Source organism: Bos indicus, chromosome 15 (assembly GCF_029378745.1).
Source record: "Bos indicus isolate NIAB-ARS_2022 breed Sahiwal x Tharparkar chromosome 15, NIAB-ARS_B.indTharparkar_mat_pri_1.0, whole genome shotgun sequence".
Taxonomy (NCBI): domain Eukaryota; kingdom Metazoa; phylum Chordata; class Mammalia; order Artiodactyla; family Bovidae; genus Bos; species Bos indicus.
In genome coordinates this window covers 58,842,552-58,866,061 of record NC_091774.1, presented here as the reverse complement: position 1 = coordinate 58,866,061, position 23,510 = coordinate 58,842,552, and the positions used below count along the sequence as shown (strand labels likewise).

The 23,510-nt window shown below is 41.4% G+C and overlaps 1 protein-coding gene across 4 annotated transcripts in view; it reads left to right on the top strand.

Moving 5' to 3' along the window:
• Window positions 1–14,774, top strand: part of BDNF (brain derived neurotrophic factor) — a 60,329-nt gene extending 45,555 nt beyond the window's left edge. For all 4 annotated transcript variants that reach the window (XM_019974522.2, XM_070803975.1, XM_070803974.1 and 1 more), the window contains exon 2: window positions 13,244–14,774. In XM_019974522.2, the coding sequence (XP_019830081.2) occupies window positions 13,244–14,017 (774 nt within the window). In that variant the 3' untranslated portion in view covers window positions 14,018–14,774. The remainder of the gene's footprint in view (window positions 1–13,243) is intronic.
• The last annotated feature ends 8,736 nt before the right edge of the window (window positions 14,775–23,510 follow it).

The window sequence follows — 23,510 nt, the reverse complement described above, 5'->3', positions numbered from 1 at the left end:
CCTCAGTGTTCTCAGCTGTAAACTTACTATTCATAATTAGATTACCTCCAGAACCAATAAATGTTAGCTATTATTTTAAATCACTTTCTAATTCGAAGAGAAGTTTGACATTACTTATTTAATGTAATGTCCCAGAGCATCTTCCCCAAATCCCCACTGTATACACCGCTACCAATACTGTATGTCTTTATGGTACTGTGTGGAAACACAGCCTTCCTTACCTTGCTTAGATTAAATATATTAGTGTTAAGAGTTTGCATGTCTTATGTAGGAGTCAATGTTGAGTGAAAAGGATTGGAGGCAAGCAGATGTTCTCACAGTCCTCATACTCATGAAACCACAGACTTGAATGTTTCCTATAGGTACAGTCTATGATGTGGGTATTTCCTGACCAGCCATATAGATCTTTTGCCATCTGAGATGTTAGTATTTTCCTTGTATCTTATAGTAGCTCTGGAGCACAGCCAGTTTCTAGAATAGGTCCACACCTGGTTCATTATGTTTCGGGCCCAGAAACTAGATTCCTTGTGCTCTTCAAATGAACGGTGACACACAGAAGGGTTAGGGGCTGGGGTGAGGGCAGTGGGCGGGGGACTGCAATTATTCTTGCTCCTGCATTAAGCTACAAATAATGAGCACTTTCCTGTGCTTTACAGTAAGCAATTAAAAGAAATTATAGTTAGATGCAAAAATAACCCGAAGGACAACTCTGTGTGTGGAGCCACCAGTTTGCTCCATTTGTGGAAAAGGTTAATCCTCGTGAACGCGCGGAACACTGTGTTGCTACAGAAAGGGTGGCGTGTCCACACACGTTTCGGCCTCTACCCACATGCTCCTGTATATGACTGTGCATCCCAGAAGAAGGGCTGTGGAGTGTGTATTGGTGCTGCAGTGGAATTTAACAAACTGATTCCTGAAAATGGTCTCATAAAGGTGAGCTTTTCTTCTCTTGCTCACTTTATCTTTCCCCTAGGATTTCTTGGTAGTGGCTTCTAAAGGAATGTTATTCTTTTGATTCTAGAGGCAACTTATCCGTCCACGTTCTTCCCCTACCTGTTTTCACCTCCTTTGCTTTGTTAAATATTAAAATTTTGTGTATTTCCAAGGATGGGGTCTAATCTAGAGGGAGATCTCTTCATCCATCCTATTCTCTTTCCACCCCTTCTGACTTAATGACGTTGAAGCCTTCCGGTTTGGACCTAAAATGGGTCTAATTGTGTGCAGATATTCTTTATGGGAATTGCTCAGATAACTAATTAACCACAGGCATACATTGGGTATGGAAATTTCCAGGAGCACCATCTGTGGAAACACTGAGAAGGGCATGCCTTTACCGCAGCTCTGGGGTCCATTAAGAGCGTGTTTGTGTGGCGACGGTGTCGAGTGGGTGTTGGCTCACAGCTGTCAAAGTCCCCGTAGCATCTCCTGGCAGAAACTCCAGAGTGTCAGTCCAACACCACCCTGAGAGCAGCCTGTCGATGTGACATTGCCACTTCCGAAGAAAGAGGCAGAAATAGGACAGACGGGTCTTAACTTTCTTCTCTGCTTTTTTTTTTTTCCCAATTGTTCTGGCATGTTCCCAGTCTCCACATTGTGGCAAACTTCTTAAAGAGGGCTTTTCTTCATCCTCTGGTTTGAGTTACTGCATGTTCTCCCCTTAGGGACAGAGAATGCAGTTGTGTTACCCCTGCATGTTTTTTTAGTTAAAGCATGCTCCTTCCTGGATCCAGAAACTGGAAGAAGATCCGAGTTCTGTGCTTTCACGACAGCCCCTGTCAGTAGGTGCCACCGCCTTGTTTAGGGAGGCAGTCCCTAACAGTGCTGACATCTGTGTCAACTCTGTGGGGCTCAAGGTGGATCTCCTGGGAGAACAGGGTCTGTGGCATCTCAGCCCCACCCATTCGCCAGTGATTTAACAGCCACAATATCGGGGTTCTCCGTGTGAGTCATTTGCATTTGTACCGGTGAACTTGGTGACTTCTTGGGCTTTGGAAATTAGCCATCTTTTCAGTCCTTTGTAAAAAAAAAAAAAAGCCTGAACAGTGGACCAGTCTCCAGTTCTGTTTATGAAACTACCCCATCAACTTCCTGATAATGTCATTCAACTCAAATTTTTTACTTTTCTTTAGAAATCTTTTTTTTTAAATCATTTTTGGTGCTTCCATCTTGAAACAAATGATCCTAGATGCTGGAACTCAATTGAGAAATGGGTTGCTGCTGGGTACCTTATTGAAATAAAGACCGACTTGAGTTGTGGAGGGGATTTTGATGCTTTATACTTTCGAGTTGGACTATTTGCTGCTGCGGCTGTTGTTTTTGTTTGTTTGTTTGTTTTAGTCTCACCATTTGGCTTGCAGGATCCTAAGTTCCTCGACCAGGGATTGAACCCTGAGCTTGAGCCTCAGCAGTGAAAGTGAGGAATCCTAACCACTGGATTGCCGGGGGATTCCATGTTGTAGTCTTCTTTTGTGAGTTTTTGTTTTAATTTCATAGTACTTGGTAGGAGAGAGCTGGATCTGTTTGTTTTAGGACAAGCCTAGAAATAAGACATCTCCATTGAGTGGGTGAGTCTGTTCTTTCTGCCTCTGTTCCATTATTTCAAGACAGAAGAACTTAGAAGGATCAGAGACATCTGGCTGAAAATATTTGCCTGGAAATCTACTAGCTGCTGTAACTAGTCATATCATTTCCAGTGTCATTCTGCTTGAGTCACTGGTGTTAAGGTTGCAGTGATTAGGGAAGCCAATTATGCTTGCCCTTGCCTTGTAGCATTGAGATAAAAATTAGCGACTGAGTGGAAGTCCAGATTTAGGTCAGTAGTGCTCTATAAATTTTCATTCAACCTGTCACATTTATAGGTATCCTGCACTTTATGGTATAAACACAATAGTGGAAAAGCCAGTTGACATAAAGGGAACCCAAATTTTACTTAACGTTACAGAAGCAAAACTACTTTCCCACCTAATAAATGTCCAAACAAAACAAGTTGAACCAAGGAAGATACTTAAGTTGATGTTAACCCTATCATTTCTGTGTCTTATCACTTAGTCCGGTGCTTCTCGACTTTTAATAAGTATGTGAATCACCTTGAAGTTTATGAGCCTTGTTGAAATGCAGATTCTGACTGAGTGGGTGTGTGGATGGGATGGAGGCGGGGAAGCCGAGAGTCTGCTTTTCTTACTAGCTCCCAGGTTTTGCTAATGGTATAGGCCTATGGATTCCACTTTGGAAAGCAAGACTTCATTTAATTTCAGCCCGTGGAAACTGATCCCATACCTCTATTTCCTAAAACTTATTTCAGGCTCCACAGGTTTTTCCTTCTGTTGTAACAGATTGGAATTGCATTAATACACTTAGCTTATAAACATAGCACTAAAAAAATTATCTGAAGTTTGAGACTTTAGGTTGCATGAAATAAATTTTATGAGTAAATTTTTTCTGTAAATTCAAAGCCTGTGTGATTAAATATAACTTAAATGCCTATGTTATAATGAGGTTTGCATCTCCTTATTTACTATCTCCACAGTCATTTCCCTTTGTAGGATAATTTTCCCTATGATTTCACAGCATTTGTAGAGATCAACACTTGATAATTTTTTCAGGCCCTTCCTTACACAGTGGATTACTAAAACTTCACAGCACCAGGTAGACAGTGTCTTCATAATTAATATTACTGTCTATCCTGTGTGGAAATTTGATAAATAATTCCTTGCTTTTGGCCTTTTAATAGTCAGAACATTATTAAACATGAACTTTATTTTAGTTCATTATGACAAATTCCACCAGAAATTCTAAGGAAAACAAAATCCTATTAATAATTAAAGAGGTTAGTTTTTTAATTGAATGTTAACTGCCATTTGGTTCTTATAATCTAACAAGTGGTAGTTTTTTAAAAGCATTTTTTAAACAGTCTACTTACTTGATATGCATGTGACTTGCATATGCTTGAGACTTCTTTATTAGAGGCTAGAGATGTGCCCTGTTGGGGCAGTATTAGGGTGCAGAGCATGGGTAAGACTGCCAGCTCTGGGCGGCTGTGGCTTTCAGGGATGCTCCCTTGGTTCCAGTAGAACAGCAGGTTTCCCAGCGCAGTAATGATGGGAGCTCTTGGAGACCTTCACACGGTGACAGCTGTGCCCGGGGTTAGACTGCCAGGTGGGATGTTTTCTGCCCAGACTTGGTTCATCTGCCGGGCATTTTCTGTCTCTTATTCCAAAATTCATTCCATCGTTGTCACTCACTTGAAGTCTTACTGCTCTTATTTTAATTGTGCTCAGTCGCTTCAGTCCCGTCCAGCTCTTTGCGACACTTTGGACTGCAGCCCACCAGGCTCCTCTGTTCATGGGATTTTCCAGGCAAGAATTCTGGAGTGGGTTGCCATGCCCTCCTCCAGGGGATCTTCCTGGCCCAGGGGTAGAATCTGAGTCTCCTCCATCTTCTGCATTGCAGGCGGATTCTTTACCTGCTGAGCCACCAGGGACGCCCCTTACTTTAACTGCACCTCCCTGCTTTACTCGTGCCTCCCTAAAAACCACGCAAATATTGCCAGCACAAAGGGAACGGAGTCATTTAGCATGTGTGAGGACGTAGTTTGTGCAAGGTACTGTACAAATTGCATTCTTTCAGAAAATGCCTAATCCTTAGCCTAATGGAGAATATGATCTAGTTTGACTCCTGGATAAGGTAGGTCTCCAACCAGTGGAAAAAAATCATTTTTCAGAAATAGGGTGGTAAATACAAAGAGTGAATAAAGGACCAGAGTTATACGGCTTTCTATCAAAGGAGTATGTACATCTACATATTAAATTTATGCTTCAGGGAAATATACTTTCTTTTCACGGTACTCACATGTATGTGTCACTCTGGGTTTGAACTAAGAATCAGCAGTTTCTCTGGCACTCCTGGTGAGGCTAATGTCTCCAGGTGTCACTCGTCACCATGGGCATCCTTGGGGATCAGAGAGTAGTGTGAAGGACTGTGTTTCATAGGAAGTATAATCAGGTGCTCTTGGACGTTAACTATGTTTTGGTTAAAAAGAACTACATTTTTAAAGGAACTTTCTTCACAGCTTTGGAACATATACATTATCAGATATCGTTTACTGAAATATTTATTAGTTTCAATTGATTGGTCATTCAGGTAAGTAGGTGAACGTCTGAGCTTTTCCCTCTCCATTTTATTTGTGGATTCCAGCGACCCATTATTTTAGTTCAGGAATGTGAGGTATTTCTGTTTTTAAGTCTTCTGGGCTAAGCAACATGTACCTAATGGGCAAACAATACAAAAATAATGCAGAGGGATGGAAGAGTCTAGTCCCTGTAAGTGAAAGCCTGGTTTTCCTTTGGAATCTGAGATTCTGACCTTGTTCTATCAGGGGACCCACAGCGAGTAGATGAGTTGATTAAAAACTCTGATTCTCTTTCCTCTTAGATGAAATGGGGATAATTATAGTTACCTGCACCTCTAGGGTACTATGAGTCTTAATTACTTAATATTTGCAAACCATTTAGAGATCTTTGAATTAAAAGTGCTGAGCAGTAGAACCCAACTTCAGTGTAATCATAATTGGAATGAGAGTTTATATTCTTGCCTTCCCTCCATCTCTCTCTCTGTTCTGTTCTTTTGGCCAAGACAGACATGGCTTGTGGCTACCACCTAGCTCTGCATACTTCTCTCTAACCCCTTTGCTTTTGGCAACTTAAGCCTAAAAATACATACATAGAATAAGTTAAAAGATATGTCCAGGCTTTTAACCCCTACTCCATATGTACTCCTTAATATTTATTTTCAAAGCTCAATAGCCACTAAGAATAAAATCAATTAATTAACTTGTCTCTTCCAGTGCATCATTTCTTTCAGTTTCTCCTACATATGGTGATAAACTGAACTTCTCAAAGCATTCCTCCCACTCAGAAACTCTGGTTGATTCTTCCATGCTTGTTTGGCGGGTTCCAAACTCTTGAGCATCACCCTGAAAGAGCCTTTCAAAACCTGTCAGTGATTCACTCTTATTCCTCACTGTTCTAGAACTCTTCTCCCCAGAAATGTTGATGTTGTTCAGTTGCTAAGTTATGTCCAGCTCTTTGCAGCCCCATGAACTGCAGCACACCAGGCTTCCCTGTCCTTCACTATCTCCCTGAGTTTGTTCAAACTCAGATCCATTGAGTCAGTGATGCCAACCAACCATCTCATCCTCTGTTGCCCTCTTCTTCTCTGGCCCTCAGTTTTTCCCAGCATCAGGGTCTTTTCAAATGAGTCAGCTCTTCGCATCAGGTGGCCAAAGTACTGGAGCTTCAGCTTCAGCGCCAGTCCTTCCAATAAATATTCAGGGTTGATTGCCTTTAGGATTGATGTTTTGATCTCCTGGCAGTCAAAGGTACTCACAAGAGTTTTCTCCAGCACCACAGTTTGAAAGCATTAATTCTTTGGCACACAGACTTCTTTATGGTCCAATTCTCTCATCCATACATGACTACTGGAAAAACCATAGCTTTGACCATATAGACCTTTGTCAGCAAAGTGATGTCTCCGCTTTTTAATACATTGTATAGGTTTGTCACAGCTTCTCTTCCAAGGAGCAAGTATCTTTTAATTTTGTGGCTGCAGTCACCACCCGCAGCGATTTTGGAGCCCAAGAAAACTGTTTCCACTGCGTTCCCATCTTTGTGCCATGAAGTGATGGAACCAGATGCCATGATCTTAGTTTTTTGAATGCTGAATTTTAAGCCAGCTTTTTCACTCCTCTTGCGCCTTCATCAAGAAGCTTTTTCATTCCTCTTCACTTTCTACCATAAGGATGGTATCATCTGCATGTCTGAGGTTGTTGATATTTCTCCCTGCAATCTTGATTCCAGCTTGTGAGTCATCCAGCCCAGCATTTTGTATGAGGTACTCTGCATAAAAGTTAAATAAGCAGGGTGACAATATACAGCCTTGATGTACTCCTTTCCCGATTTTGAACCAGACTGTTGTTTCATGTCCAGTTCTAACTGTTGCTTCTTGTCCTGCATACAGATTTCTCAGGAGGCAGGTAAGAAATGTACTCCATGCCTCTAATCCAGCTGCTGTCCATCAGTGGGGTCCTTTCTGGATACATTTAAATCCTTTCTATCCTTTGATATCTTTGCTCACAAAGTATTCTTCATTCTCTTGCTAGAAGTAACCTCTTTCTCTTTATAGAATTGTACCTGTAATTTCCTGGGTCATTTCTACCTTTATATCTTAGTTACTTTACATATATGTCCTACTTCCCTCCTAGACTGTAAAGCTTGAAAACAGATCCATGTCTGATGAATGAACAACAACAGTAAGCCTAACCTATGAATGGAATGAAACTGTATACAAATTAAAGATTATTGATGTTGACTTGAAAGATTTTGTTAAGGTGGCTCTTAATTGATTTGCATCATGTATGTTAGAAATTAAATATTAGTTGATAATTTTGCCAACATTACCATTATTGTTGCTTATGGAACTAACATGAGCAAGTATATCTTTAAACTGTGTTTTCTTTGTCTACATGCTCATAGACAGAACTCAAAGGGATTGGGGAACAAACAAAGCTTTGTAGTTTTCTCCCTGTATGCCCAAATTATCCATATTATTGTTTGGTTCCCCTTCTTAGCTCTGGCATGAAAACTTGGCTCCAGCATGCATAAATTTTTGCAAAGCTTTCTTTTAGAGGAGGACTGAATTGTCTGAAATTCCATCTGCTGAACTAATCAAGCCTTAAAATTGAAGGGTCTTGAAGGTCAAAATATCTTAATGGTGCTGCCTTTAGAAAGTTGGACTCCGAGATATATATAACCAGAGAAAATTGTGTCCACACTTTATAAGCTTCTTCTTTGACCACTTTTCATAGCACTGCCTCTCCTCCCTGCAGTTAAATATTTTAAATTAAAACAATATTTAGAAATGTTTTTTTCTGCCTCCTGATGGTAAAAATGTAGACAGTGAAACAGGTAACCTTTTATTAATAGCTTTATGATGTCTGATAGGTTACTTGACCTCTCTGAACAGTAATTGTCTCATCTGTATAATGTGGATTATAACACCTGTTCTATCTCCTTGTGACAGTCAAATGCTGATTGTGAATGTTCCATAGTCTTTTAGACAAATAAAAGCTATTACTACAGCATGCTATCATGGATATTCATCTGGTTGAATGTTTAAAACTTGTGAGTAAGGCTTAAAAGCAAACCTCATTTCTATTTCATTAATTTTCTTTTTAGCCCTGTGCACTATGTTTAATTTTTCAAGAATGGGGCTAAAAACAACTTGCCTAGCATTTTATGGATGTGGTTGAGTTGATTGTTGTAAGGCTTGGAACAGAATTAGCAGCAGTGAATTTTGTTGTATATAAATAGATATATAGACTAAAAATCTACTTAGTAATTTTGCATAGCCTCTTTTGTATCTTGCACAATAAAGGCTCATCTGAAGACATTGTCAGAGAAGAAAATTGTCACGGAAGCACTTACTTAACCTTTTATGATTTGCTAATATGGTATATAGAATTACTCATTAAAGAGGTAAATAGAAGAAAGGACATTAAAAGATTGAAAGTTCTAATTTTTGCTATAATTATTGTTACTGCCCCCTTTTCAAGTCTTCTCTTAGAAACAGCTATACAGGAAGTAGTGGGGGCAGTTAGTGTGTTGTAGTACTATTTGTTTTTAAAAATTATTACTCAAGTAAAATTTTATCCTATTAGAGAAACTCCATGGCTGATAATTACCATCTATCAAATACTTTAGAGCTTATAATTTGGGATTAGCACAGCCTGTACTTGACCTAATAATTTCAGTGAGTTCACTGGTATGTGCCATGTGGAAAGACTTCCTATGAAAATGATGTCAGAACTGTGTCTTCTCATGATTTAATAAAATCGTCAGTACGTTTTGACTGAGTACTACTGTATTATTCTGTATATACTACTGTATATATGTTAAGCATTATGGGGGAATCACCTATGATTCAGTGAGCTTATCATCCAACTGAAGACTTGGCATAATTAACAAACACTGTTAACAATTAACAAGTGAGTACGGAATGAAGTACTAAATGAGACGTCAGGTGGAATTTTATTTATTTTTTAAAATTTAAATTTATTTATTTTAATTGGAAGCTAATTACTTTACAATATTGTATTGGTTTTGCCATACATCAACATGAATCCGAGAGGCAAAGAAGGTCAGTGTGTGCTGGAGCAATTAGAGAAGGTGACACGTGTGATTTGATGCTTGAAGTGGGTCATGAAGAATAAGCAAGATTTAGTCAGATAGAGAAAAAAGAATTTGCCAGAAGAAAGGAACAAGTCACTTCCAGGTAATGATGTGTATGGGACTCCCAAGGACACTGGCTTGATCAGAGCAGAGGTGATGGAGCACTGAGTAACATAAGAAAGTCAGCTAAGTAGGATGACGCCAGGTTTTGGAAGGTGTTGAATACCAAGTAAAAAAAGGTTGGATTTGATCTGGTGTAATAAATAGTCATTGCACGTCTTCATATAAGAGCCTAAGATGAGAGGTTAGTCAGACAATGGTCATCAGAGTTAAGTGGAGCAGAAAGGATGTCCTGCACACTGAAGGGGATGAGAGGATTATAGTCAAAATAAGATTGTGAGGGCTGTGTGCCGAGAGAGTGGCAGTGGGATGGAGAAAATAGGATGGACAGGAGACATATTTTAGAAAAATGAGCAGGATTTCTTCATTGACTGGATTTAAAGGCTTTGAAAGAAATACATTATCAGAATTGATTCCAAGATTTCTAACCTGCACCCTGGGTGGTCCAAAGTATCAAAAAACCATTGTCAAAAACAGAAGAGTTAGAAAGGAACATTGTTCCTACAGGAAATATTGACCTTATAAGCCAGCAGGCAGGCAGCATTGTAGAAATGTGTTGGGGGGCGGGCGGGGGGATGCTGGGAGGGCTTTATCACCAGGTAGGTTAATTACTGAATGTCTACAGATGTTCTGCTCTAAGGAAGGCCCATGTTTGGGCTCAGGGTGAAAGCCAAATTATATTTACTCAGATGCCATTTGTTCCTCTGAAGTACTTGCTTGTGGAACTGATGAGAAAGTGATATATTGGCCACCTCATGCAAAGAGTTGACTCATTGGAAAAGACTCTGCTGCTGGGAGGGATTGGGGGCAGGAGGAGAAGGGGACGACAGAGGATGAGATGGCTGGATGGCATCACTGACTCGATGGATGTGAGTCTGGGTGAACTCCGGGAGTTGGTGATGGACAGGGAGGCCTGGCGTGCTGCGATTCATGGGGTCGCAAAGAGTCAGACACGACTGAGTGACTGAACTGAACTGAACTACTTTTATAAGCAAAAAGTTTTTAATAAAAAGAGACAAATGAGACAAGTGAAAAGCAGTAACTTTACAGTGTCAGCTTCTTTAAGCTAAGTATAGAAAAAAGGATCATTTAAAGACTCAGTATGATAGTGATAATAAAATAATTTTCCACCTGTATAGTTTAAGATATCTCAATACCTTGGGCCATTTTAAGCAGCGAGTGTGGACACTTAGTAAACACGAAACTTACCCATTTTGTTAATTCTAAGATGCACATTTTCTGATTCATTTCTTTAAACATCCCTGAATTGGGTCATGTCTTACAGTTAATGTCATTTTATTGTCATGGGCTGTGCAGCAGTTGCAACATAGTTGTCATTGCCTTAACCAAGTTATTTTGCTTAATTTTCTTTTTTACATTTGTACAAAAGTTATCTATGATAAAATATGTCCAAATAAGTCTAAAAGAGCTCTTTTCCATTCTAAGTGGTAATGAAAGCAATAGTTTATCTGGCTGCATTTTTTTGTATCCTAGTGGTACCTAAAATGATATGTTTTATGAGGATGGCAGCTTAGATTTCAGGGAATATGGTACTAAAAGATAGCTCAGGGACTTTCTGGTGGTCCAGTGGTGAAGACTCTACACTCTCATTTCAGGTGACCCAGGTTTGATCCCTGGCCAGAGAACTAGATCCCATAAGCTGCAACTTTGACCTGGCACAGCCAAAATACAATTTTTTTAAAAAAGGTAGCTCATCACAGCAAATCTCAGCCAGTATGATATAGAGGGCAGGAGTAAAATATTCTAAATTTGTCTTTTTTTCAGTGACCTGCATTTGAGGTGCCCCTCGGGTTGCTTTAATTTGGACAGGGAATGCTAGGAGAAAGGGTTTTCATTCAGTGTGTAAATACCGCCTGCCAGGAGTAGAAATCTCCTTGGAGGATCTAGTTCTTTGATGGTGTAGAATCCAGAATCTTTCCAGAAGTTCAGGTATTAGCAGAATGGATATCTGTGTTTTTTTTTCAAACCTTTGTGTCTGTGCTAATCTGAGACTGTGCACTCCAAGGAGCTCCAAGCATGCTTGCTGTTTGCACAAAGCAGGATTGAATCTGCAAGGAAATTGGTTGGTGTCTGGGGACAATAATTAAGTCTCATAGTAGTAGAAACTGTGATTTCAATAAAAGTGGAGGACAGACACCTTGGTTCCTTATGCCCAGAGTTTCAGCTCTTTCTGCAGTATGACCTACTGACTGGAGGTAGGTTACCTTCCCTGGCAAGTGACACTTCATGGGCAGACAGGCAGTCCCCTTTCCTACTGATTGACAATATAACAGCTATGGCACATGAGTATCTTTTTGTAAGTCCTTGCTCCAGAACTGAGGAGTAGGAGTAAGTTAGAGTGTCCAGGTGGGGGGCGGGGAGGATGCTTCTCGTTACTACTCAGGGACGCGATGCTTCAGGTAAGTGACTCTGATGTCCTCCACCACCCGACGGTAACCTTGTGTCTGTAGGTATGTCCTCACTTCACTTGTTCGCTCATTCTAATTGGCTTCCCAGAGCATGCTTGCAGAGAGAGAGTCAAATTTAGAGTATAGCTACCCTCTGGCAAACAGGAAAAGATTAATTTTGTGGTGTGCTCTTAAGGGACTTCCCAGAAAACTTCAAAAGCCCAGAAAGAACCACCAGCTGCCTGTACCAAAATGTATACAGTGCTACTCGGCCTTTTAAAGGTACGATCAGCTTAGGGCTTGCACGCACCCACACGTGCACACCGGCCACATTCCAATAAAAAGAGGCTACGCTCTCTTAGATGGGTCTGCATATGCGCCAGAAAAGCCGAGGGGCAAGGGGCCAGGGGAGCTGACATACACATGGATGTGCATATGGCAGGCACTGGAAATTGCCTTCCAAGCTTTTCGACGCCTCCTTCTTCAGCTCTCTCTTAAGCAGACACGTTCCTTTCATGATATCAGCCCCAGGCATAGACACGTCATTAAAATTAACATGTAGAAAATGACTTCTGTTTGGGAATAAGCAAAACTTATATTCATTACGGCCACCCAAAGTGTAGTAAGAAAAACAAGTAGAAAGACACTGGAGCTTGACTTGGGAGCCCTGAGTTCTAACAGAAACTTTCTTCATGATGGGAGGCAAGTCCTCCGTGGCCTTTGGTTTTTTATCAGTAAAACTAGATGGCTTGATGAAATGATCTTTCTCTGTTCTGGGGGGGTTTTTTTGGCCATGCCACACAGCTTTGGGGACCTCGGTTTCCTGACCAGGGACTAAACCCAGGCCACAGCAGTGAAAGTGCCAAGTCCTAACTCTAGACCACCAAAGAAGTCCCTCCTTTCTTCTAATGTATTATCTCCGTGGGAGGAAAGAGAGTCAATGGGAAGCCTCCTTGTAGCTCCCTGACTCGTTTTCTCGTTCATGCCTGGATGGTCTGTAGGTAGAAAGGCCCACCCCGCACAGGCACTACTGGTCCCATCACACATTCCTGCCTTAGAGCCATGCTGCCAAGTTGAGGGGGGAAAATTACTATTACCCGTGCAGTTGTTGCTTGGTAACATTTTTGATGTGTTTCTTGTGACAGCCTGAGCAGAGATCATTAAAAATTAAACTTACAAAGCTGCTCAAGTGGGAGGAAGAAAGCACACTCGAAGCCATAGTTCTTTTTCACTTGCTCAGGAGCCATCTAATCTAGGGTTTACATGCTCAACCTTGGGACCAGGGCTGCACAGCTCTGGTTTATATTAAAGCCTATTGGGCACACTACTGACATTAACCCGTGCCTGGTGCAGCTGCAAGTTTATCACCAATACAGCAGAAACCTTGACCTTGCAGAATGGCCTGGAATTACAATCAGATGGCTGCCCTGCCTCCCAGCAAAAGAAAGCCCTAAACCGTCTTTGTGTCCTGTTTCTGCTCTCTCCCCACAGTTCCACCAGGTGAGAAGAGTGATGACCATCCTTTTCCTTACTATGGTTATTTCATACTTCGGTTGCATGAAGGCTGCCCCCATGAAAGAAGCCAACCTCCGAGCCCAAGGCAGCTTGGCCTACCCAGGTGTGCGGACCCATGGGACTCTGGAGAGCATGAATGGGCCCAAGGTGGGTTCAAGAGGCCTGACGTCCTCGTCGTCGTTGGCTGACACTTTTGAACACGTGATCGAAGAGCTGTTGGACGAGGACCAGAAAGTTCGGCCCAGCGAGGAAAACAATAAAGACGCGGACATGTACACGTCCCGGGTGATGCTCAGCAGTCAAGTGCCTTTGGAGCCCCCTCTCCTCTTCCTGCTCGAGGAATACAAAAATTACCTGGATGCCGCAAACATGTCCATGAGGGTCCGGCGCCACTCGGACCCCGCCCGCCGCGGGGAGCTGAGCGTGTGTGACAGCATCAGCGAGTGGGTGACCGCAGCGGATAAAAAGACTGCAGTGGACATGTCGGGCGGGACGGTCACGGTCCTTGAAAAAGTCCCCGTCTCAAAAGGCCAGCTGAAGCAGTACTTCTACGAGACCAAGTGCAATCCCATGGGTTACACGAAGGAGGGCTGCAGGGGCATAGACAAGAGGCATTGGAACTCCCAGTGCCGAACTACCCAGTCGTACGTGCGGGCCCTCACCATGGATAGCAAAAAGCGTATTGGCTGGCGGTTCATACGGATAGACACTTCTTGTGTATGTACACTGACCATTAAGAGGGGAAGATAGTGGCTTTATGTTGTATAGATTATATTGAGACAAAAATGATCTATTTGTATATATACATAACAGGGTAAATTATTCAGTTAAGAAAAAAAATAATTTTATGAACTGCATGTATAAATGAAGTTTATACAGTACAGTGGTTCTACAATCTATTTATTGGACATTTCCATGACCAGAAGGGAAACAGTCATTTTTTGCGCACAACTTTAAAAAGTCTGCTTTACATTCCTCAATGTTGTGGTTTGTTGCCGTTGCCAAGAATTGAAAAACGTAAAAAAAAAAAAAAGTTTAAAAAATACTACTAATAAATTGCATGCTGCTTTAATTGTGAATTGATAACAAACTGTCCTCTTTCAGAAAACAGACAAAAAAAGAAAGAAAAAGTCTAACAAAAATTTGAACCAAAACATTCCGTTTACATTTTAGACAGTAAGTATCTTCGTTCTTGTTAGTACTCTATCTGTTTTACTGCTTTTAACTTCTGATAGCGTTGGAATTAAAACAATGTCAAGGTGCTGTTGTCATCGCTTTACTGGCTTAGGGGATGGGGGATGGGAGGGGTATATTTTTGTTTGTTTTGTGTTTTTTTTTTGTTTGTTTTGTTTTGTTTTTTAGTTCCCACAGGGTGTAGGGATGGGGAAAGAATTCCTTCCATCTATATTCTGGTTGATAAAAGATTCATTTGTCAAAGATTCATTTGCAGAGATGTTGGCAGTATCAATCAGATGACTGGAAAGTGAATAAAATTATGACAAACAAATGAAGTGCTCACTCCACTCCCCATGGCGCACCACTTAGGCGCCCACTCACCCTCTGGGCCTTGGTCGGTGGGTGGGGGTGGGGAGGGCATCTTCTTTGGTCAGAAAGATCTTCATTTACTCTGAGCACATTCTTTCCCCCCCACCCCCTCTGGTCCCCTCCTTGTTTTGTTTCCTCTTAAGGGAGAAAAACCAATCGCAAGCCCTGAAGTAGTTTACCACTGCTGCAAATGAGTAGACAGGTTTGTCACACCATGGCACTCAGAAGCCTAGAGAATAGTGATTTCTTTTCTTTTCTTTTCTTTCTTTCTTCTTCTTTTTGTTTAGAGGAGAGAAAAACAACAAAAAATAACTCGAAGATGAAGATTCTTTTAGATGAGGGGTAAACATTTGGGTCAATCATTATAAGGATTAAAAAAAAATCATGGTAAAGTTTAAAACTGCCTTGGAAGCCAAAGGAGAGTTCTATACAGACCCAGAAACACCTAGATAGAGCAGGAGTCCACACTGCCAGTGAAATGAGACTAAACAGCCATCTGGAGGCTGTGTGGAGCGGATGTATCCTGTCCAGGTCGTGCAGGAGAAATTTCTGAGTGGTCATGCTGAGGCCTAGGTGGGGGTGGGGAAGGGTACTTGAGACATTCCAGAAGGGAGACCTCTAAAGGACTCATCAGGGGTGGCTCTGGCATGACACGTGTCAAGTTGCTTGGACCTCAAGCTTTAAGTGCCTACATTATCTAACAGTGCTAAGAGGTTCTCGCTGGAGGATCCCGCTCAAGCTGATTATACCCTCTGCCCCTGAATAATTTTGCGTAAAGCTGGATTAGCCCGGAGCATTTTTGGAACCACATGGGTGGCATTGTGATCATGAAATGGATTCAATGAAATGGGAGATGTTTGCTACATGAACATTGATTGCTTTGAAATTAGACATGAGGAAACCAGGGTTTTGTTTTTTGAGAACTTCGGTAAAGGGGAAAGAAAAACAGGAAAAGGTCCCCCCAAAACTCAGGTTGGATGACCACAGTTACCAATAGAAAATCTTGTCCAGGGACAAGACTTTGGAACAGTGTCTGCCCATCCAAGATACCAAAGGCTTAAAGGCACCTTGCTCGGTGGGAGAGACCAGGACAAGCTGACAAAATGTTGCTCCCTGGTGAAATGATGCTCCCCGCCTCCTGACCACCCTGTCTGTTCATGGAGAGGGTCCCTACCTTCCCTCTGCCATCTTGGGTTAGGAGAAATCGAGTTGGGAGCTGGAATAGTGGTCCTGGGCAAAAGGGATCCCAGTGAAAATTAGTGCTAAGGTGCATTTAGCCCATTGTGTAAACTTGAAAATCTCCTGGGCCAGTTCTGGAGTATCAGAAAGCCTCAAGAAATTTGCTGCATCTTAGGGTAAGAGATAAACAAAAGAGGCTGTCTACCATGACCCAGGGAATGAAGATACCATCAGCAAATAATGTGTAACTTGTTCAGTCTTTCATTTAGAACAAGCCTATATTTTATGGTACCATCCGAATACCTGTCTTTAAAAGAAGGGATAACTTTATGTAGTATAGTTATGTTTTGTGCTGTTTGAAATTATTATCTTTGTAATTATTTTTAACATGTAATGAATTCTCAGAATATCTGCTGTCAATTTTTCCCAGCCTCTTTTTGAGGGGCAAAATTCTAAAACCAGAAAAAGTCCCCTTCACGGTTTCAAAGAGTATTGCAAAGGCCGAATCTGTGGCTGAGTAGGAGACGTTTCAGCAACCATGTGGTCAGTGGCAGTCTCTTACTCAACAACCTACATCACAGTCACATGCTTGGTGGTTTACATTGACCTAAGGTTGATTTTGTTCAAATCTTTCTCTGTTGCTGTTCATTTGTGTTCTGTTTTGTTTGGTTTTGTTTTTTTTAAAAGTCTTGCTGTGGTCTCTTTGTGGCAGAAGTGTTTCATGCATGGCAGCAAGCCTGTTGCTTTTTTTATGGTGATTCCCATTGACAATGTAAGTAAATGTCTGTGGCCTTGTTCTCTCTATGGTAAAGATATTATTCACCATGTAAAACAAACCAACAAAAAAATATTTATTGTATTTTAGTATATTTATATAATTATGTTCTTGAAAAAAATTGGCATTAAAACTTAATCGCATCAGAAGCCTATTGTAAATACAAGTTCTATTTAAGTGTACTAATTAACATATAATATATGTTTTAAATATAGAATTTTTAATGTTTTTAAATATATTTTCAAAGTACATAAAATCTGGGGGTTCTGGGTTTTTTTCTCTTCACTGTGAAACAAACATGAAAACGTGTTTTGTTAAATACGTGTGTTCCTTGCTTTAAGATCAACCTGACCAGTTTCAGCAATTGCACAGCCCTCCAGAAGGGCTGCTTATTTCAAAGCATGGGAGGCCAATCCTGCAGTCTGCAAGCTTTCAAGAAGCTCTAGGATTGGGCCTGTCTTCCACAGTTGAAGACGGGGGAGTGTCATTTTCTAGGACACTTGAAAGTTTTCCCCTTTGAAGTGATATACTTTCATCAAATACCAAGCCATGTATCCTAGCAACACCAGGATCCATGAATCAGGGCTGGCTGGCTCTATTTGATTATAAAATAACTGTTTAAAAAAATCAAAGTAGGTTTACTTAGGGATAATGAGGATAAATTGGCCCAAATTTAGAAAGTCAATGACTGAAAAAAAACATAGAAATTCAATATTTAGAGGCAGGTCATGTACCCTTGGTTTAGAAATGGTGCCATTTGCATTATGTGCTCACATCAACTGCACTGATTTAATTTTTCTACGTGGAACATGCAGATTTTATATCACAGTACCCACAGTCTAACAGATTGCTAGGATTTCTAAAAAGATTTTGCCTCATTCATGGCTGCCAAGCCACTGGGTAATTTAGTTAAAGTGTTTAAAGTTATCACTAAATCTTAGGGAAATAAATGGAAGGATTTTACATGAGAGAAAGGGCCATTAAGGGAAAAAAGCATCTGTTCCTACTCTTTAGACTCCCCGTTTGAACACTGGCAACCCACCCCAGAACGTGGTGAACTATATCTGTGCAATGTATCATTTCTATTTCAAACATATACACACATGGTTTCCTCTTGTATTGTCTTATAAATAAGGATCAAGGAAGTCATAACAAACAGACCTGTGGATTTGGAAGAGCAGATCCAAAGATAGAATTCCTCAATCCTAAACAGTCCAGTGAGTTTGCAAAATACTCTAAATTCTAGAAGTCCCAACAGCCAATGAAGCCAGGAGCCCAGCCATGGAATTAGAAGTTTGGGAAACTTTGAATCTTGAGTGAAAAGACATAAGAATTCAATGTGACATTCAAACTCCTTAAAGGAGTTTGGTAAACATGATGGGAAGTTTTCATCAGAAGAAGAGGTCCAAGGAACAAACAAACAACAAAAGATGGAGACATCAAAAGTATCCAACTTGAACATAACAGGAGTAGTCAATAGGTACTCAAGTCACTGGGTAAGAAGGTAAACCTCCTTCATCACAAAGATGCCTGGAAATAACCCAGACCATTGCTGTTGTTTATCACCTTATTGATAAGCCTCTTTGGTCATAAGCAGTGTCCATGAAGTCTTTTTTATTAGCTATACTGATTCTGAATACTGAATTCTGTCACAGTTCTGAGTGAGAATCTGAATTCTTAGAATGGATCAGTGTTAAGTTTTCCCTGGTTCAGTGGTTATTAAACTCTGGATAAAATGTCAACACCTTATGAACTGTAACAGAAGCCTTCATGCCTGGCTTCAGCTCAGCCAGTACCCCAGCAGCATTAGGGCTTAGGCTTAATTAAAACGTACATGTCTTCTCCATGTTCATCAAGCCTGTCCTGTAAGTCAGCTAAAGTGGAGGTGGCTGTATGTTTTGGTAAGCCATGGTTAAATAAAGGAAGTTGATAACTCGGATAAGAAGCAACTTACGTACATAATGTAGGTAGATAAATTATTTAGCTTGGAAACAGTGATCCACAGATTTGCGCTAACCTTAAAATGTTGAACAGCAAAATTAGTGATGGAATCTGGGCTTTTTCTTTTTTAAGCTGTGGGTTGTTTTAACTTGTTTTAAAGATTAGGTGGTTGGTTTTGGGGGAGAAATAATTGGGAAACTGACTGCTGTTGGTTACAATAAGCTAACTGGTGACTGGGGCTATGAACTCCCCACCTAAGAACCAAACTCTGGTTAGAGTAGATGCAGCCATTCCAAACCAGCCAGCCTTTATGTACATTTCAGCTAATAAATATCTGACCCACACCTCTATCCCTTGTTCCTTCAGTTCTAGCCACTGTTTAACTTGCACAGGGTATGTGGTGTGGTGGGAGAGGAAGGAGGCAACCTCCTTGCTTTTTGATTTGTGAGTAGATGCAGTAAATTGCCTGAAGAATGTATTTAAATATTACAAAAGTATGTGGTTTTACCCATGATGTTCCTCATTAAGAAAAAAAGCCATTTATGTGGCTCTATAGGATTTCCATAGGCCTTTACCTCAATCCCTCTAATTATTTGCTAGGCACAAAATCCTAGATCAGGACCTGTGCAACCTGACATGTGCTTTTCTGATAAACAATCCTGTGTGCTTAGTAATGTCAGTAGCATAGACTTGTAAAAGCTGGTCTTCCAGTTCATTAAATCTTATCCCACCCATCACACACATGCAAAATAAACAAATAGGACCTTTGCATTCATTGTATATATAACTGTGAGCTGCTGATTTTTGTATCTGGCAAAACAAAAGTACTTTTCCTTTGCAAAAATAAGCCCTTCCGTCCTAAAACACCGCAAACAACACTGTAGTTAATGACAGGGTATTAATAATCATAAGCCTGTAAGTGACAAGAAAAAAAATGTTGGTTGAAAGACTGAGCTTGGGGTACATGTTCTGCATTTAGAAATCATCACCAGGATGCTTCTGCAGCATCGCATTGTGGTGCTGTATGCTGTTCAGATGGTTCCTTAGGAACCAGGAGCTGGTCTGCCTAGAATGGCTGAACTCAGGGGAAATATTTTTGTCCAGCTTAAGTGCTCACATTTTGGAAAAATCCATATCACATACCGAGGTACACAGTCAAATTAATTTAGTCTACAGTCTCCATTGAGCCTTAACATTAAAAAATAATCACAATAGTTTCTAAACTCTAATTTGGTGCTTAGTGTCAGGGGAAAAGCGAAAGACACAAAACGAAATAAAAATCCTCAGACAGTAAAGAGTCCGCCTGCAATGCAGGAGACCCAGATTTGATCCCCGGGTTGGGGACATCCCCTGGAGAAGGGCATGGCAACACATTCCAGTATTCTTGCTTGGAGAGTCCCATGGACAGAGGAGTCTGGCGGGCTCCTCTGTCCCAGAGTTGGACACTACTGAGTGACAAACATCGGACCTTCTTCAAAAAGTACCGAGCTGTGTTTACTTGGAGATCGTTCTACCTTTTGTAAAGTCACTCGGTCGCCCCACTCTCTGCGATCCTACCTGTATGTGCCTCTCATTCAACTAAGCAATGGTTCTCAAGGTGCGCTCTCCAATCAGCAGCAGCAGCACCCCCAGAGACTTGTTAGACATGCACGTTCTCAGGCCCTACCCTAGACTTACTGAATCAGATGCTCTGGGGGCAGGGCCAGAAATCAGAGTTTTTAACAAGCTCTCCAGGCAATGCTCATGAATCCCTTGCCTGAAGGGAGTAAACAGCCTGCTTCATATGCTAGACAATAGGAAGACTCCACAGCCCAAGAAGTTGGAACTGTGAGTTTCAATCCCAGCCACACCTCGACCTCTTTCCAGGGCCCTGAAAACATCACTCAAACCATCTAGACTGTCGTTTCCTAAAAAACACCAGAGCAATGGCTGCTCCCAGGTGGAGCAGTGTTCAGTGGTGGGAGATGGTAATGTTAATTTAAAAATCGAGCACGAAAAAAGTGCTGGGAAAGCTCACTGCAGTTGACAGTCAATATTTTTTTTTCCCAAAGCTATAGCAATAGTGGATTCAGGACCCAGAGCATGTAGTCGTTTGTAACACATTTGGAGTGACTGTGAGAAATGAGAAGCAACATACAGCAAATTAATAAGAAAAAGATTATTCCATCTGGGGAGCTGGTCTCTGCATCTGCCAACACAGCCCTCTCTTTGCGAAACAGAGCTATATTGGTCACAAATTAAATAAGCTTTCTGAATTAATCAGCTATTAACGTCCAGCTGAAGAGTCCTAGGTTCACCCCTCCAGAATGACCAGATTGCAAATGCAAAGGGCTTCTCCAGTCTCCGTGGCAAACCTTTTCCTAATCGTAGGAACTATTTCTGGAAAGGAGGACAGGAGAATAATGTGTTCTCACCCTCACCCCATCTGTGTGTGTGTGTCTGTGTGTGCATATTCCTGCACATTTAAGACACTGCAAACTGCATTTGAAGAGTCTCCATTTATGGGCTGGGGTGGAGGGTGTACACCTATGTTACCTATTTATTAAACCACATGGAAACCTGAGCGCTGACAAGCCTACCTTAGGAGCCAGGAATCCTGGTAGTCCAGTCTTTAACTAGAATGGCCAAAGCCATTTCTGATTTCTGAAACTTCAAGCCCTCATCTGTTGCAGGAAGAGGCTGAATTGGATGGTCTTGGAGGTAACTTCCACGCTGAGTCTATCATTCTGACCTGGGTTCGATCCCTGGGTCAGAAAGATCCCCTGAAGAAGGAAATGGCAACCCACTGCAGTATTCTTGCCTGGAGAATCCCATGGACAGAGGAACCTGGCAGGCTACAGCCTATGGGGTTGCAAGTGTCGGACACAACTGAATGACTAAGTGCACAGTGCAGCATTTATCATGAGATTGAAATCAGGAGGCCCTGTCAAAAGGAGAGTTGAGGAAGCGGGGGAGATGCCCCAGGAAGTTTTCCCTTCACACATAACTATGAAAATGTTACCAACTCTGACAACTGGGCAGGAAATTCCTTGGCAAAGGTACCCATATATTCTTCAAGGTGCAAACATTTTCTGCCTGGCTCTAAACTTGCTTTTGAAGCCAGACAATGATATGTGCCTATGTCGTATGTCACTCTGTGATGGAAACGGTTCCTGGGAAAGAGAGATCTGGTGTGTTTTGCTGAGTTATGGTCAGGAAACCCCGGATCAAACTGCAGGATTTGCATCCTGTGAAGTCAGGATGCAAGAACCTCCAAAACAGAAGAGACTTGCCTTTTGATTCCTTTGGGTTTATAACTTCACCAAGGTCATGCAGCTCTCAACATGCTTCTCCCTGCAGCACTCTAGGTATAGCCTCTTTCTGGAGACAATGACAGTGAAAATAAGGGTGTCACATGATAAATCATGGCAACACCACACCCAATAGACTTGTTAACAGCAAACTTTTAGGGAAGGTCAGTCTGAAAAGAACTTTGGCCCGCTTAGGAGACAAACCTCTCTAGGTAGGCGAGAGTCTGGAATTCCTCGTCTAGTCTCCCAACTTTGACTTATTCCTGGCCCAGAACCCTTTGGGCCTGAATCTCTGAAAACATAAATTTTCTTTCTAGTTCCATGTATGTCTGCTCCCAGTTCATGCTGATTTTCCCTTCTTGGTGACCTCAGGACACTATTTATTCTGGGATCCAACTTATCACCCCCATCAGAGCACAGGACCATGGATTTTGAAACCTGAGGGCAGGGTTCTGAATTTTAGCTCTGATACTAGAGCTGTGTGTCTGTGGGCAAGTTACTTAACTTCTCTGTGTCCCAATTTCCTTGCTTGGAAAGGATAGGTAAAAAATACTATCACTTACCTCATAGTATTTTGTGAAAATCAAATAGGTCAATACACATGAAACCCTTAAGAAAAATTATGGACCCATGGAAAAGTCTCAAACTCTATTGACTGTGGATAAGCTGTGCTCATCTAGAGCAGATATTAGAGACTGTTCTCTAATATTCTCTGACCCCTAGAGGGTATCCTATTTCATCTGTGTTTCATTAGCATCTAAGACTACTTTGTCTTTTCTGGAAGACTCAGGAAGGCAACTCTAGTGTAACCCCTTGCAATATTCCTTGACAGTTAAACTGTGACCAATACTCACACTTAGGCAAATGGAGAAGGAGATCTACTACAGTCAAAGATATCTTTCTAGACTGTATGTTAGAAATTATCTTTTAAGTGTCCATCCCAATTGAATGGAAAAAATGGAAGCCAGGGTAAAATGGATGAACTCACAGAGTCATCCTTGGAAAGAGATACAAGGCACCAGAGCCACACTTATAAAAATAGTCATGTCCCATGAGGAAGATCCCACCTCATCGTTGAGCTGCAGGTCATCCAGCCCTTCACACAGTAAGAATGATTTGTGCTGACTGCAAGCAGGCAGCATGCAAGGCACCTGGTGAAGACGTGCTCACTTAATCCTCCTAAGAGTCCATAGACTAGATAGTTGGATTAGGTCTCCCATTTTAGAGATGAAAACACAGGGTAGAGAGTTCACTGAAGTTGCCAAAGGTCACTAGTGAGTAGCTGAGCAGGGTCTGGGATCCAGACAGTCTTGGTCTGGAGCCAGTCTGTTAATCCCTGTAGAATTTAATAGAAGCCGTGTAAGGGCTAGTAAAGTAATGCTCAAAATTCTCCAAGCCAGGCTTTAGCAATACATGAACCGTGAACTTCCAGATGTTTAAGCTGGTTTTAGAAAAGGCAGAGGAACCAGAGATCAAATTGCCAACATCTGCTGGATCATGGAAAAAGCAAGAG